Below are 13,957 nucleotides of genomic sequence, written 5' to 3'. Positions count from 1 at the left end.
GCAGCAAATCAGGAAGCATTAATCTTGGAAAATTGAGAGAGTAACACAGACACAAAGACACACACACATACACACACATTCCCTATTTTCAGCTTTGCTGCAAATTCTGTCAAAAACAAAAAGAAAGAAAAAAAGAATGTAATTGACTCAATCCCAGTGATAATTTAGCTGAAGCCTGGCTAAACATTCACCCAGCACTGGACACATGCACAGGTCTTCAGTAAGGCAGGTATGGCAAGGAAGCATAGAAAGCATGCAAGCTGTTTCTCACCTGTAATATGGTAGCTAACCTGCCGATTGACATCAGATGTGTCTTCATCCCAGGTGCTAAGAACAGCCACAACTTCCCCTGGGGGGTCACTCTCCTTCACTGACCCTCTGTACACCTCGTGCTCAAAGACGGGGGCGTTGTCGTTTATATCTGTCACCGTAACTGAGACCAAGGTGGTTGAGGACAAGGACAAAGCTTCCCCCAGATCTGAGGCCACCACTGCAAAGGTGAAAGCAGAATCCTTCTCATGGTCCAGGTCCTTCAGTGTACTGATCCAGCCACTGTTGCTATCAATGGTGAATGCTTCTGTGATCTTCTGCAGCTCCGATTCCACCGCAAGCGTGTACGTGACCTGCCCATTCGCACTCGAGTCTGCATCTACCGCTTTGACTTGCATAAGTTTTGTTCCTATAGGCATCCCTTCCATTATTACAGCATCATAGCTAGCTGTTTCAAACACAGGCTTGTTGTCATTTACATCCAACACCTTCACCTCCACATCCACCGTCAGCACGACGTCTACTTTGTCTAACTGAATTGTGGCTGCAACTTTGAAGTGAAACGTGGGATTTATTTCGTGGTCAAGTCTCTTATCCAATTTTATGAGCCCTGTGTCTTTCTCTATGATGAAAACCCCGTCTTTGTTGTTTTCGGGTAGCTCACCATTAACTGTGCTATACAAAGCACCCTGATTGGGCAAAACGTGCAGAATGTCAATAGTACTGCCTATGAGGGTGTCTTCTGCCACAGTGAAAGAATACTGGGGTTGAGAAAAAGAAGGCAAAATGGTTTCTGGTGGTAAAACATGGATGTAGACAGGAATGAGGGAATGCTTTACAGGAATGCCACCATCAACTGCTTTGACAAAGAATGACAGAACAGTGTTTTTTGGATGGCTAAAGCTACCCTTAGTGACCATCCATCCATTATCTGGATCTATTTCAAGCAGATCAGCTACTGAAAGAGAGGCTTCACTATACAGAGAATAGGTAATTCTGGAATTGGCTCCATCATCTGGATCTACTGCTTGCACTTGGGTCACCAAGTAGCCTTTCCCAACATCTGATTTGACACTTGCTCTGTATTCCACCGTCATAAATACGGGAGCATTGTCATTCTCATCCACCACTATCACTCTCACAGTGCAAAACGTAGACCTGCCACCTCCATCAAGGGCTCTCAAGAATATATCAATATCACTTTCCAGCGGGTTCTCACGGTCTAACCTCTCAGTTGTCAGAATCTGCCCATTTGCATCAATCAAAAATCGGTCCTTGGCAAAGTCATTTATTATGGAGTAGCTGATCTGGCCATATACACCTGAATCCCCGTCTGTTGCCTTGACATGGATCACCTTCGTTCCAGGAGCAGCGTTTTCTCTCACCTCTGCAACATAAATGCTCTGTGAAAACACAGGGCTGTAGAGGTTGGCCCCGAGGATGTGAATGTGCACCTGAGCCGTGCTGGTGAACAGCCCGTCTGACACGGAGACGTTCAGGCTGTACATGGGCTCCATCCTCTGCTTGCGATGGTTGGAAAGGGTGATCACACCGCTCCTGCTGTCCATGATGAAACTGGTCCGATCATTCCCTGACAGGATGCTGTACTCCAGTCTGTCAAAATCAGAGCTGTCGGCATCAGAAGCTTGGACACAAGTCACAAAATGACCCCGAGGTGCCAGTTCGCTCACATACGATTCATATATTAACTGGTTAAAAACTGGAGGGTTGTCATTCATATCTGTTACTGAGATGCTGACGAGAACCTCACTGCTCAGAGGTGGGAACCCATTATCAGTTGCTCTGACTTTCAAGCTGCACTGCTGTATGAGTTCATGATCCAGCATCCGGGCTGTCAGAATCAGGCCACTGCTGCTGTCTATATGGAAATAGTCGGTGCTGTTAAAGGTGTCCTGGACTATCTGATACTGTACAATCTTGTTATGGTCAGAGTCAGCATCAGTAGCAACAACCTGCAGTACAGGTGTCCCAATCAAAGAAGCTTCGGACAGAGTAGCATTATAAGCTGACTGATCAAAAACTGGAGGGTTATCATTAACATCATTAACAATCAAGTCCACAGTCACCTCAGCACGAGCGCCAGTGAGAGCATCGCTGGCTCGCACTGTCAGCTTGAAAAGAGAATTTATTTCATAGTCCAGCGGGCTGATGACACTCAGAACTCCAGTATCAAAGTCGATATTGAACTGGTTGTAGGGATCTCCATCAACAATGATATAAATGATACCCTGGCCTTCTGGACTGGTTGCATTAATGCTTAAAATTGGCATGTGCATTTCTACATCCTCATTGACAGAAGCTGTATAGAAGGGCTTGTCGAAGACAGGCATTGCTTTGTTAACAATAGTAATGGGGAGCTCTACCAACGCAGACAACGACGGGTTACCACCATCTTTGGCAAGAATGACAACCAAGTACTCTATATTAGACAAATCGGAATTGAAGGCTTCTTTCAAAGTGACGCTACCAGATTCTCTATCAATTTCAAAATGTCCATAGTCTTCCTTCAGCAGGTATGACACCTCGCCATTGTCACCCTTGTCTTTATCTATAGCTGTCACCCGATATATCAGGGTACCAGGCTCAGCATCCACCTGCACAGCAGCGTAGTATGGAAGCCCTACAAACACGGGGGCATTGTCATTTATGTCCTCAATGTAAACTCTCACCACGACTCGAGCGACACGGAGGTGGTCTAGCTCACGGCTTGCTTCCACCACCAACTCATACAGCTCCTGTTCCTCTCGGTCAAAGGGGATGCCAGTGGTCTGAATGACTCCTGAGGTGGATTTGATTTTAAATTTGTTCCCTGGGTTTAATATGCTGTATTTCAAAGGCTCGTTGAGGCGGTTGCCAACAGCATTCACTACAGCGATCTTTGTGATATTGGTGCTGTTTTCTGAGATAGAAGTGGAATAAAAATTTTGTGTGAAATGGAGTCCACTATCCATAGCTTCTTTTACCATTATTGTCACCATAGCAGTGCTATAAAATTTCCCATCAGATACTCTTACTATTAGCATATAATGGTCCCTGGAGAGACTGTTGTTTTTAATGGTGAGTACCCCTGTGCTTGAGTCAATTAAAAAATGATCCATACTGCCTTCAATTATACTAAATGTTAGTTCTGGAGGGATCTCTGAATCTGGGTCTGAAGCTTTGACTTTGAGAACCTCAACACCAATATATGTGGGCAGGAGCAAGACTGTCTCAAATACGGCCTGACTGAAGACTGGTGGGTTGTCATTGACATCAGTTACCTCAATGGTCACTTCAACTGGGCTCTCTGCTGTAAGCTGGGGATTCCCACTGTCTCTAACATGAACATGGAAATGGAAGTGGGCTATGGTTTCATGATCTAAATTTGCAATTGTTCTGATTGCACCTGTGCTGGAATCTACGGTGAAATACTTTTTTGCAGTTGATTCAACAATCTGGTAGACAAGCAAAGCGTTCTGGTTGCTGTCAGCATCGGTGGCACGGATCACGAGGGGGCTGTTGCTTGCACTCCGGACCACGCTGTTCACAGGAGCAGCTTCGCTTATGCTGCCCGAGTACTGAGAGAAGAGAAAAACTGGTGGGTTATCATTTTCATCAACAACCTGAATGTTCACAGTGGCATTTGAGGCCATGCCTGCCATATTTGTTGCCTGTACGATGAGCTGATAGGAGGAAGCACGCTCATAATCAAGGGCCTTTTGACTGGTGATCACTCCAGAATATGGGTTTATGGTGAAGACTCCATCAACATTGCCATCTTTGACCTCATAAACTAACGTGGACTGACTGATTGCAGAGAGAGAAATGACAGAAGTACCAATATCCACATTTTCATTAACCTCTGCTTGGTATTCTTTTAGAGTGAACTTAGGGTGGGAGTTATCTGCCATGGTCACAGAGATCCGCACAATTGCTGTTGCAGACAGCGCTGGAGAACCTTGATCAGTCACTTTGACTGACAAGACAAACTGTCCCATTGTGGTTAAGTCTGGCTCCTTGAGTAATGTAATGATGCCTAAAACTGGTTCAATCTTGAATGTGTTTCCCGTGTTTCCTAAAACAAAAACATTGGAATGAGATTAGAAATGAAATATGACTCACCTGATGATAACTTAGACTAGGAGCAACAAGCTTCTTTTTTAAAGGCAGTTACTCAAAAAAAAAAAAAAAAAACCCAACCAAAAAACCCCAACATAGAAGAGTTCTAAAGGCCCTTCCAGCCTTTCTTTCTGCTAATTAGAGAGCTCAGTATATGGTACAGGTATTCAAAGCATCAGAAACTCAGGTGTTGCCACCTCTGTCTTGATTCTCAGTACCAACAATCTGAGCAAGAACTGCATGCACATTACTCCTACTGAAGTACAGAAAAGCATCCCTAAATTACAGAAATTAGTCAAATACATGTACACCTAAGGCAAAGAAATGAGATCAGAGGCTAACAAGCCAATTACATGACTAATGGATAACAACTCAGGCTCCTAATTGAATGGGATATTAAGAAACTATACAGGAGATTACAGTAGTTCAAGACTCAAAGAACTGAATATAAAAAGGTTAAAGTGGCATTTAGAAAAAATAAAACAGAGCAAATAGCATAGAAAAGAGATTCAAGTGTCTTGTGGCACAAAGGTTTATCATATGATCTCTGAGGAGGATGAATGCAGATGAATGAGATTTAGCAGAAAATGTCATGAAATGCCTGTTACAACATGAAAGCACGGATATCATTGACTGCATAAAGGTGAAAACAGTAAGTCTGGATCAGAGAACTTTTTGGGGGCCTTTATTTCATTCTGGTCTTTTAGCAATCTCTTCATCAGCAAGACAGATTCAAAACTTTTGTATGTATTCTTATCTTGTAATTAGAGATCACCTTTAATTGGTAATCCTTATTTTGCTGTTTTACTGAGTGCTTACTTGAAGTATAGGACACTGTATATATATATATGGCATGTGTAAACACACAGACTCTTTTTCTGAATTTGATTCTAAATGCAAATAGCATATACTGAGTTACAGTGATTTCAATCACTATACCACGTTCCCTCTATTGTAATTCACATCTTAAAATCTAGTACTGTTTCCAATCTACAGTCAAGCATCCATCCAAGGCTGGGAGAGAAATATATCTCAGGTGATACACAAGAGGGTTTTTTTTAATACTGTTAGTTACAGGTTCTGTGCACAGAGCAATAAATGTGTAAGTTGTAGCTGGAACGCCAAATACATGGAATCCTAAATGAAGTGAGGTAATGTGAACTATTCTTAAGATATGATTCACTATCTGTTGTAAATTCTGGAGGCTAATTTAAGCTACATACTACTCTGTGTAGCTCAATACTGATAGTGGCTTTCTATTTATATCCTCCCTTTCAGATCAGTAAAGTTTACTCTACCAGCTAAACCAAAAATTGTGCTATTCACCCAGGAGGTGAGCTACAAATTCTCATAAAAATTTATGCTATCTGTCACATTTACAGACACTACAAATGCTGCTGCTGTTATTTTGTCAGTACTTACTAATACAAATAATTTTGAGCCACTGACTGCCTCCTGCAAGGCCAGAGCTGGGTCTTCTCCTTTAGGAATTTCTTATGAAACTACACAAAATCTACTTTCTTTACCAATTGCTCTCTTCAAAGCAATGTAAGATGAGGTGCGTAATTCCCCTGAATCAAAGGGCTGTGTACAATCTGAATTCTGCAGTTAAAATCAATATGCTCAACTGCACATTTTATGGATCACAGAAACTACAGCAGCAGAATACTGAATTTTCATGCATCTGAGATTGGGACATCTGTGGATAATGAAACTGGAGGAGTGTGAGCCTTACAGTAAATGGAAGCTGGAGATTTGACATCGCAGAGAGAGCTAATGATGAAACAGAAATAGGCTGCAATGAAAAAGAGAGTCTCTAGAAATCATCTAATAGCTAAAGCATCTTTTCTAAGAATAATATTTTCCTGCTTGCATCATGTATGATTCTATTACCAGTGTAATGGGAACTATACTCCTTAGATGTCAGGATGCACTTTACATTGTGGTGGCACCTCTAGAGGACTGGGAACCCGTAACAGTAATAAGGTGTCAAGAAAAACCTGGGAATAGTCTTGAAAAACATTGCCCCAGGAACCTGACCTAGCTGGCTTAGAATTTATTCCACAAGGCACACTGTTGTCCTGTCTGGGCACGTATAGGATTGCCCTTAAATTAAGTTAAAGGCCCCTTGAGGGTACTGAGAAATAACTGCTAAGACCAAACACAGTGCATAAAGGAAATATTTGGTTTGGAGTGCTAACATCTTCCTCATTCTAAGTTCAACACTTTCAGCTGCAAAAGACTTCACCTGGTTTGCTGAAGGTAATCTCCTTCCACAGAGCATACAAGATAATGACAGAAAAAATATTCCTTGAGTCTTCTCTAAACTTCAGGTTATATTATCTTGATATAAGGTGTGAGCTTGAATTATATGAAGCATGAGATGGTGTAAATATTCTAGTTTCATTAGTTATTTGTCATTTAGCCTGTTCCTAATTGACATAAGCCATCCTAGCTAGTAACAGATCTTTATAATAATACAGGGATAAATAATGATCCAGTAGGATCAGAGCCTAATTCTGGGAAAGGCTTGTGATCTGCCTAATATGGGTACACTCTGAAATACCTGTGACTTCTTTTTATGGCAATACAAGTTTCAAGTTTTGCTAGTATTACAGTGGAAAGATTCATATTATGAATAAAACCCCCAAAGTAGAAATGAAACATTACAAAATTATAATTTCTAATTTTTTCTCTCTTTTTCCAGGCACCCCCCCTCCCCCTCTTACACATCTGTCAGTGGTTTATCTCAAAGTTAATTCTTAACTTCAGATTCATGTGACCCAGAGAAATTTACACTGACTTGCATGTGTGTGAGAGATAATGCAAATGTTTTACTACTGTGCTGCACCAGTAGAAGAATGCTTTTGCTGGTAAAGATTATGTGCTGAATGCAAATATCCAGAATTAAACAGCAAAAGCAATTTTCATCTGGTATCATCATGTCCTCTCTTAGTTTCAAGAGACCTTGTGCCATTAAAATGCTGTGGCAGAAGTTTTAGCATAGCCCTCTTCTTAGTCTGAGCTCCTCTGGTCTGAATACTGGCAAATATAGCAGGACATACCAGCTGCTGTGGCATTTTTTTATGGAGGATCCACTGTACACTAGTCTGAAACCAGAACCCTGAAAACAAGTCACTGGCTGCAGTTTTGAATAACTATCTTTCTTCTGTGATGGCTTTGACCCAATGACTTAGAGGTAACAGGCTCTGTAGCCATCTGGTGAAAATGAATGAAGTCACAGAATAATAGAATTGCTGGGCTGGAAAGGGACCACTGGAGAGCATCTGGTCCAACTTTCCTGCTAAAGAAAGTTAATCTACAACAGGTTGAACAGGATCCTGTGGGGTTCTGAACATCTCCAGAGATGGAGAACTTCATAACCTCTCTTGAGCAACCTGCTCCAGAATGAGTTTGTTTTGACAGGTTTTGGGTATAGTAGCTTCAAAATAAAATTTAAAAAAGGCAACAAAACAACATCAAGGTGTCTCCTTTGCCCATCTGCACAGAAGAAAGCAGACCAAAGAAGCTGAATTGTGTGTCAAGACAGATCACCATCACATCACTGTTCTGTGTCTGGCATGATCCATGATATTTCATTTTTGGCCTCTGTCCTAACCTGCTTCAATAGTGTAGATAAGCTCTGCATTTTCTCCTTTGTCCTTGTCCAGAGCCGTGACCTGCAAGACTGCTGATCCAACTGCTGCTGATTCAAACACTGAGGCTTCATACAATGGGCTGGTGAAGTAGGGACTGTGGTCATTGGAGTCTTCCACATCTATGATGACTCTGGCCAGGTTTCTTCTATAAGGGAATTCTTGATCTCGGACCTATAGAACAAGTGCATAACACACAATTTGACAGCCATCTAGTAAAACTTCTCAAGTATTACTCATCTCAGTGTGAATACTACTTTCAGTTCTATTTAATACAAAGTACTGAAAAAATCCATTTGTCCCAAAGAACAGTCTGAAATACATTCATACACAGGATGCCAGATACTAAAAATCAAAGAAACAGGAAAGAGCTTAGCAACTCTTATTTTTCACTTCTGAAAAAATGCATTGCAACCAGCCATCATGACATGAATTTCTGAAGTGGAAACCACATGAGATCTTAAATATTGGTTGAGGTTTGTAAGAAATTCCTTTTCTTTGAATACTTGCTGAATGGTCATTATGGCCTTTATCTTGCCATTGCCTTCTTTACAGCATATAGGCAAGTCAGTCTAGTGCTTGTAGCTTCCAATGATTATATACATAGGTGATCATACCAAAAGTAAACAGAGCAGAATCACTTTATGAAGTGCTGGTAAGTGCCAGCAGAGGTGTAAGCTACCACACCTGTCTCAACCACATCCAAAATACCTCAGCACTGCTTCACTGATAATCCTGCCACCACTATCTCCCCAAAATTTTGGTTCTTCTTAAACAGGGGAAAAGATCTATTCTCTCAAAACCAAGAAGCAGGGATTTACCTCTCCTGGCCATGTGCTTCTGTGATTCAGTGTACAGCTATTTCTTAGTCTGCCTGCCAAAGGACCTGCAACATTTTACTCTGTGAGCAGAGAACACACTCAGTTCCTTGCTGCATCTCACAGCAGCCTTCTGCTTCCTACAATGCCCTGCCAAAGCTGCCCCTGTACCTAACACACCATGAGCAGTTCCTTAGAAGGCCTCTGCTGCAGAAGTCTTAGGTGGTTAAAGAAAATAATGGATTAGAATGTTTAAACTAATAGGTTTTGTTTTTGTTTTGTGTTTTTTTTGTTTTTTTTTTTTTTTTAAAACAAAATAATTATGTCTATGATATGTCCAATCACCACTCCAAACAGACAGATTTATGTTGAGTAGTCTAGGCACATCAAGAAAAAATTGGTAATTAACTTTTTCTGCATACCCAAAGATTTGGAAATGTAGATAAAATTAAGCTATTTTGCATATCAACAGTTTATGTACTGAAATAAGTCCATAAAAGTAAGCTATAAATGAGACTTGTATTCAGAAAGGCTGTAGCACTCTCCATGGCAAGAAAGCAGTTATCTCCCTGTGAATAACTTCTCAAATAACTTTCAGCCTCACTTCAGAAACTCTGAAAATTACCTTGAGGGAGAGGTCCAGATGCCAAGAGATTAAATAATTTCCTGCTTGCTCTCCCTTGAGATAGAGAATCGTATCACATTCCATACAATGAATTCACAATAAAGTTTCCCAAAAAGCTGAAATAAAAACTGTGAAATAAATACATGGCAGGGCAGATAAGACTACACTGGTGGCTCCTTATTGCACTAAGTCCTTTGCTCAAGTGAAGGCTACTCTATGCATGTACCTGAAGCAGCCATGACTTTGGCCAGACCCAAAGGAATATTGCATTCTTACCATGACATTGAGGATGTGCTTATCTTGAGCTTCGTGGTCTAATCTCTCAGCTGTGTAGAGAACCCCGGTGTTGGGATCAATCCTGAATTTTCTCATGCTGATTGTGTCAATGCTGCTGTGAATAGTGTAGCTCAGCTTATGCTTTTCATCTCTGTCTATAGCTTCAATCTGCAGAATTTCAGTATCAGGGAGGATGTCCTCTGAAATGGTGACATCGTAACTTGGCTGAGAGAATTCCGGGCCATTATCATTGTTATCCAACACTTTGATAAGAACCTACAGTTAATAAAGAAAATAAATTCAAAGTTATTGAAGTCTAGTCAGACTACTGAATAAGCACCTAGAGAAATGCAATTTACTTTGAATGGCTGTAGATGTTATGCTGCTGCATGGTAGGACTGAGAAACATTATATAATATTAAATGCTTACTTTTCAAATCAAAAGAAATTGAAAGGATTTGACTTTGGAAGTAAACTGTAAGACCTACTCAGAGCCTGATAAAGAAGCCCATATTTTCAGTATCTATAGACTGGAAAATATTTCTACAATGGTCATAAGGAAAGGTTTAGTCCTCCCTTGTAATTACCTTGGTTACATGAGACTTCTAGAACTATTATGTAATTTCCTTTCCCCTTTACTATTAATAAGGCTATAAAATAATCCTTTTCATGTTGCTTAAATCTGCTTTTTATACAATCACTATTCAGCTGAATCCTGTGTTTTCTGCCCAGTATATATCATTGGGTCTTACTGGCAATGCCAAATTGTGGCAGCAGTGGAGCCTTCAAGTTGCTCTTAAACCACTTGAGGTGGGCACAGGAGACACAGCCACACTACCACACAAACACACCCCACACAGATCAATATGTACCACCAAGGACAGCTGATCTCAAGGCACTGGTGGCACAGAAGAATTATTTTTTTGGTTATATCTTTGCCCTTCCTTTGCCAGTGATGGCTCTCTTTATTGCCAGCTAATTCACTTTCCCCTCCAACACCTGTTTGCCTCCTTTCTGTTGCAGTATATGAATGGTAGAACACTAAAAATGTGAATGAACGCTGTGCTCTTTGCCTCAAACCTGTTTTTAAAACTTCAATATTGTTCCTTAAGTAATCTTGGAGAGGGGGAGAACAGGCCAGGGTGCTGCTCTTGCTGTCTACTGCACCCATTTCAATATGTCACAAACTGACTCAGATAAATAGTAAGAATCACTGTTTTCCAAGCTTTGCCTTTCACAAGGTATGTTATGCATGTGTGTCTCTGATGACACTTTGTGGGTTTTGCCATTGGAGAAGCTACTCCCTGGGGAAAATGTGCTTTCCAGACTTTGTATGCCAGTGATGGCTGTGGGCGGCGTGGCAGCAAAACCCCTGACAAACTGTGTAATACTGAAAGCTGAAATCTGAAGAGTTGACTCCTTTTCAGTGCTAGAAACAAAAAGTATTTTTCCAGAATATGCCTGTGAAAGCACACATCTAATTTTACAGTAAATAAAACGGAATAATCTTTTTATTTAAAGGCTTTGAAATAAGAAAAAGTCCAATTAATGACTTGAGAAAGGCCATGCACAGGATTCTTTGGTCAGACTAGGAGATCTCACCCATCACTAATGGCATTTTCTTTGTTGCTTTGTTACTTGGCTCTTTTTTAATCAAGCATTTTATTATTTTGCTTGATCAAGCCCTGTTCACCCATACATTCTTAACAGAAGAAAAACACAGCTATACTTTTACTGCAATATTGCACAAACAGATGTTGGCCTCAGAGAGAAATGAAACTTTAGATTTCCATGATATGTGGAAGGGTTTGCAGAATACATTACCAGAAGGAACATGAGCAGTTGTAAGAAGCAGTTGTAATGAACTAGCCTGGGAACTGTTCAAAAGACATCTGAAATAAAATGCTCTGTAAGTTAAATGGCATAAGACTTGAATTCCATACAATTTCATTTTCACCAGATTATGGCACGCCAGAGTGAAGCCTATATTAAGTTATGCTTCAGTCCTGGACAGACAGCAATACAACTGGGGGGAAATACACATTGCTAGGCCTACAATAATGATGAAGGATTACTTAGCTTTTTATACTTTTATTGCTGTAATATATCAAAGCATGTTTCTGATCTGACTGAGGAAAAAAAACCACCCAAATCTATGTCTTAAAAATATGGGGAGAAACCAGTTGTAACACATGAAAGGAAGCTTGAGGGAAAGATTAAAGACTTGAACTGTAATCTAATGGGACACAGAGCCAGTGCTGAACCATTTTTTTTAGTGTAAGGAGGAGACAGAGAAGCAATAGGAGTTGGGGGATAATCAGTGTTTAATAATTATAGATATTTTCTTGGCAGTTTTGATACTCTCAGTCTTTGACAGGTACCACTACAACATGACTGGATGCTGCACTGTTAACACAGATAATTTATTTTTCTTTTTATTCATGACCAAAACCTTTGTCATGTATCATTTTAGGTAGTCCAACAGAGAAGTAAAAAATTTTCAAATGGATTGAAAACACCAAGAGTCTTTGACTCTGCAGACTCTGCTAGTACAGCACAGCCAAACTTGAAAAAGTAAGCTTCCATGTGAGGGACAGGCTTGTATCTGTGAATTTAGTTTTAAAATTGGTGTGTGCAAGCTGAAGCTGTTCTGGAAGACAAAAAAAATAAATGTACAGAAACACACCAATGTATGTTAAAAGCACTGCTACAGCAGTGACATGCTATTTTGTTTGCCTGGTATATAATCACCCCAGAGCAGTGATTAATTTCCTGTAATATCTAATGCACTTTGGGGTCACTGGCAAACTGAGAAAGCAGAAGAGGGCTTGAAGGTTTATCCATCCCAAGGCTTGCACTATACTCTCCAAGCCATGGCTCCATGATTTCTGCCTTTGCTAGACTGCACAAACTGAACAGGGTGGGACTGGATCAGCATCAGAGACCAAGGGAACCCACGAGACTGTGAAATTACAGCATGGATTCACAGAGCAGCATCCCTTCCCACTGAAAAAGGTGTCAGTTATTGCCCTGAACACATATGGACATGATTGTGCTTGGGGAGTGCGAGGCACAGAGGGGGAAAAAACAAAAAAAAATTGAGGCCCTCATTCCCTCATTCACTGTGATCATCAAACTTACAGGGAGCAATACACTTAAAATTGCTTTGATCACTGTCAAAAAAATCCTTATTTCCCTTCTTTTTCTTTTCTCTCTTTCTCTTCACATCTACAGTAAGACTGATCAAGTGCTTGTTTAAGTGCAGGCATCTTCCTCCCTAGAGATGCCAGTATTTTAATGATTTGTCAAGTGATCCACATTGAAATACACATTATTTATTACATACTTTGCACTTCAACAGCCACTTCCATCTGGAGATGGAAGGTGGTGGGTTAGAGATGCTAATGAATAAAGAAGTCATTATTGATTCACAATTTCTTCTATTTAAGCAGTTAAGAGTATTTCTAATTTTTGTCAGCTGTCCTTCAAAATCCCCGAGAGTCAAATGTAATTTTAACATTTCTCTCCTTTAATAAAAGGGGGTGTATAATCCTTGCAACAAAAGAAAGTTAGGTTATATATGGGAATACTGATTATACAGAGCTCTTTTAAACCTATAAATGGAATTCTTTAATGTCCTTAAAAAATTGAGCTGTCTTGGGAGTTACTTGAAACAAAATCAGGTAAAACAATAATGGAGTTTTAGTCCCATTTTAAAAGGTTATCAGTTCCTTAGTTCTTACAACATTTCTGAGGAGCAAGTTAGTATTATCCCTATATTTTGCCTAAGAAAACAATGCCTTACAGCAAGGTTAACAAAATCACAGGTGAAGTGCAGTGGTAAAGCTGGGGAAAGGGTTTAAAGTTTATTTTTGAGCCACACCCCTTTTATTAGGTCACCTTAAAATGCTATTCTTCCTATGCAGATTTCCTGCTCCAGCAGGATAACTTCTAGTAAGATGTTACTTAAAAAGAAAGAAAGGAAAATGTGACGCTGACGTGAACACCAGGCTCACAGAAAACTTCACCCTACAAACATATGTGAAGTTGAGCAAACTGAGTGCCACCAGATTGTTAATATGAGGAAAGTTTCTCAAATTAATTTAATGGCTGCCAACTTTAGGCATAAAATCTTGGTGCTATTGGCATTTTTCCTATTGACTTCAAAAGGGTCAGCAAAAGGGTCCTTGAAG

General features: G+C 40.3%; 1 protein-coding gene across 1 annotated transcript in view; it reads right to left on the bottom strand.

Moving 5' to 3' along the window:
- Positions 1 to 13,957, bottom strand: part of FAT3 (FAT atypical cadherin 3) — a 323,797-nt gene that overhangs the window by 77,261 nt on the left and 232,579 nt on the right. The window contains exons 8-10 of the mRNA XM_056496985.1: positions 9,765 to 10,040; positions 8,009 to 8,219; positions 272 to 4,345 (exon numbers count right to left, since the gene is read on the bottom strand). Of these exons, the coding sequence (XP_056352960.1) occupies positions 272 to 4,345; positions 8,009 to 8,219; positions 9,765 to 10,040 (4,561 nt within the window). The remainder of the gene's footprint in view (positions 1 to 271; positions 4,346 to 8,008; positions 8,220 to 9,764; positions 10,041 to 13,957) is intronic.

Source organism: Oenanthe melanoleuca, chromosome 1, assembly GCF_029582105.1.
Source record: "Oenanthe melanoleuca isolate GR-GAL-2019-014 chromosome 1, OMel1.0, whole genome shotgun sequence".
NCBI classification, from domain to species: domain Eukaryota; kingdom Metazoa; phylum Chordata; class Aves; order Passeriformes; family Muscicapidae; genus Oenanthe; species Oenanthe melanoleuca.
Note: the sequence above shows the minus strand (reverse complement) of the source record. Positions and strands in the feature narration are given on the sequence as shown.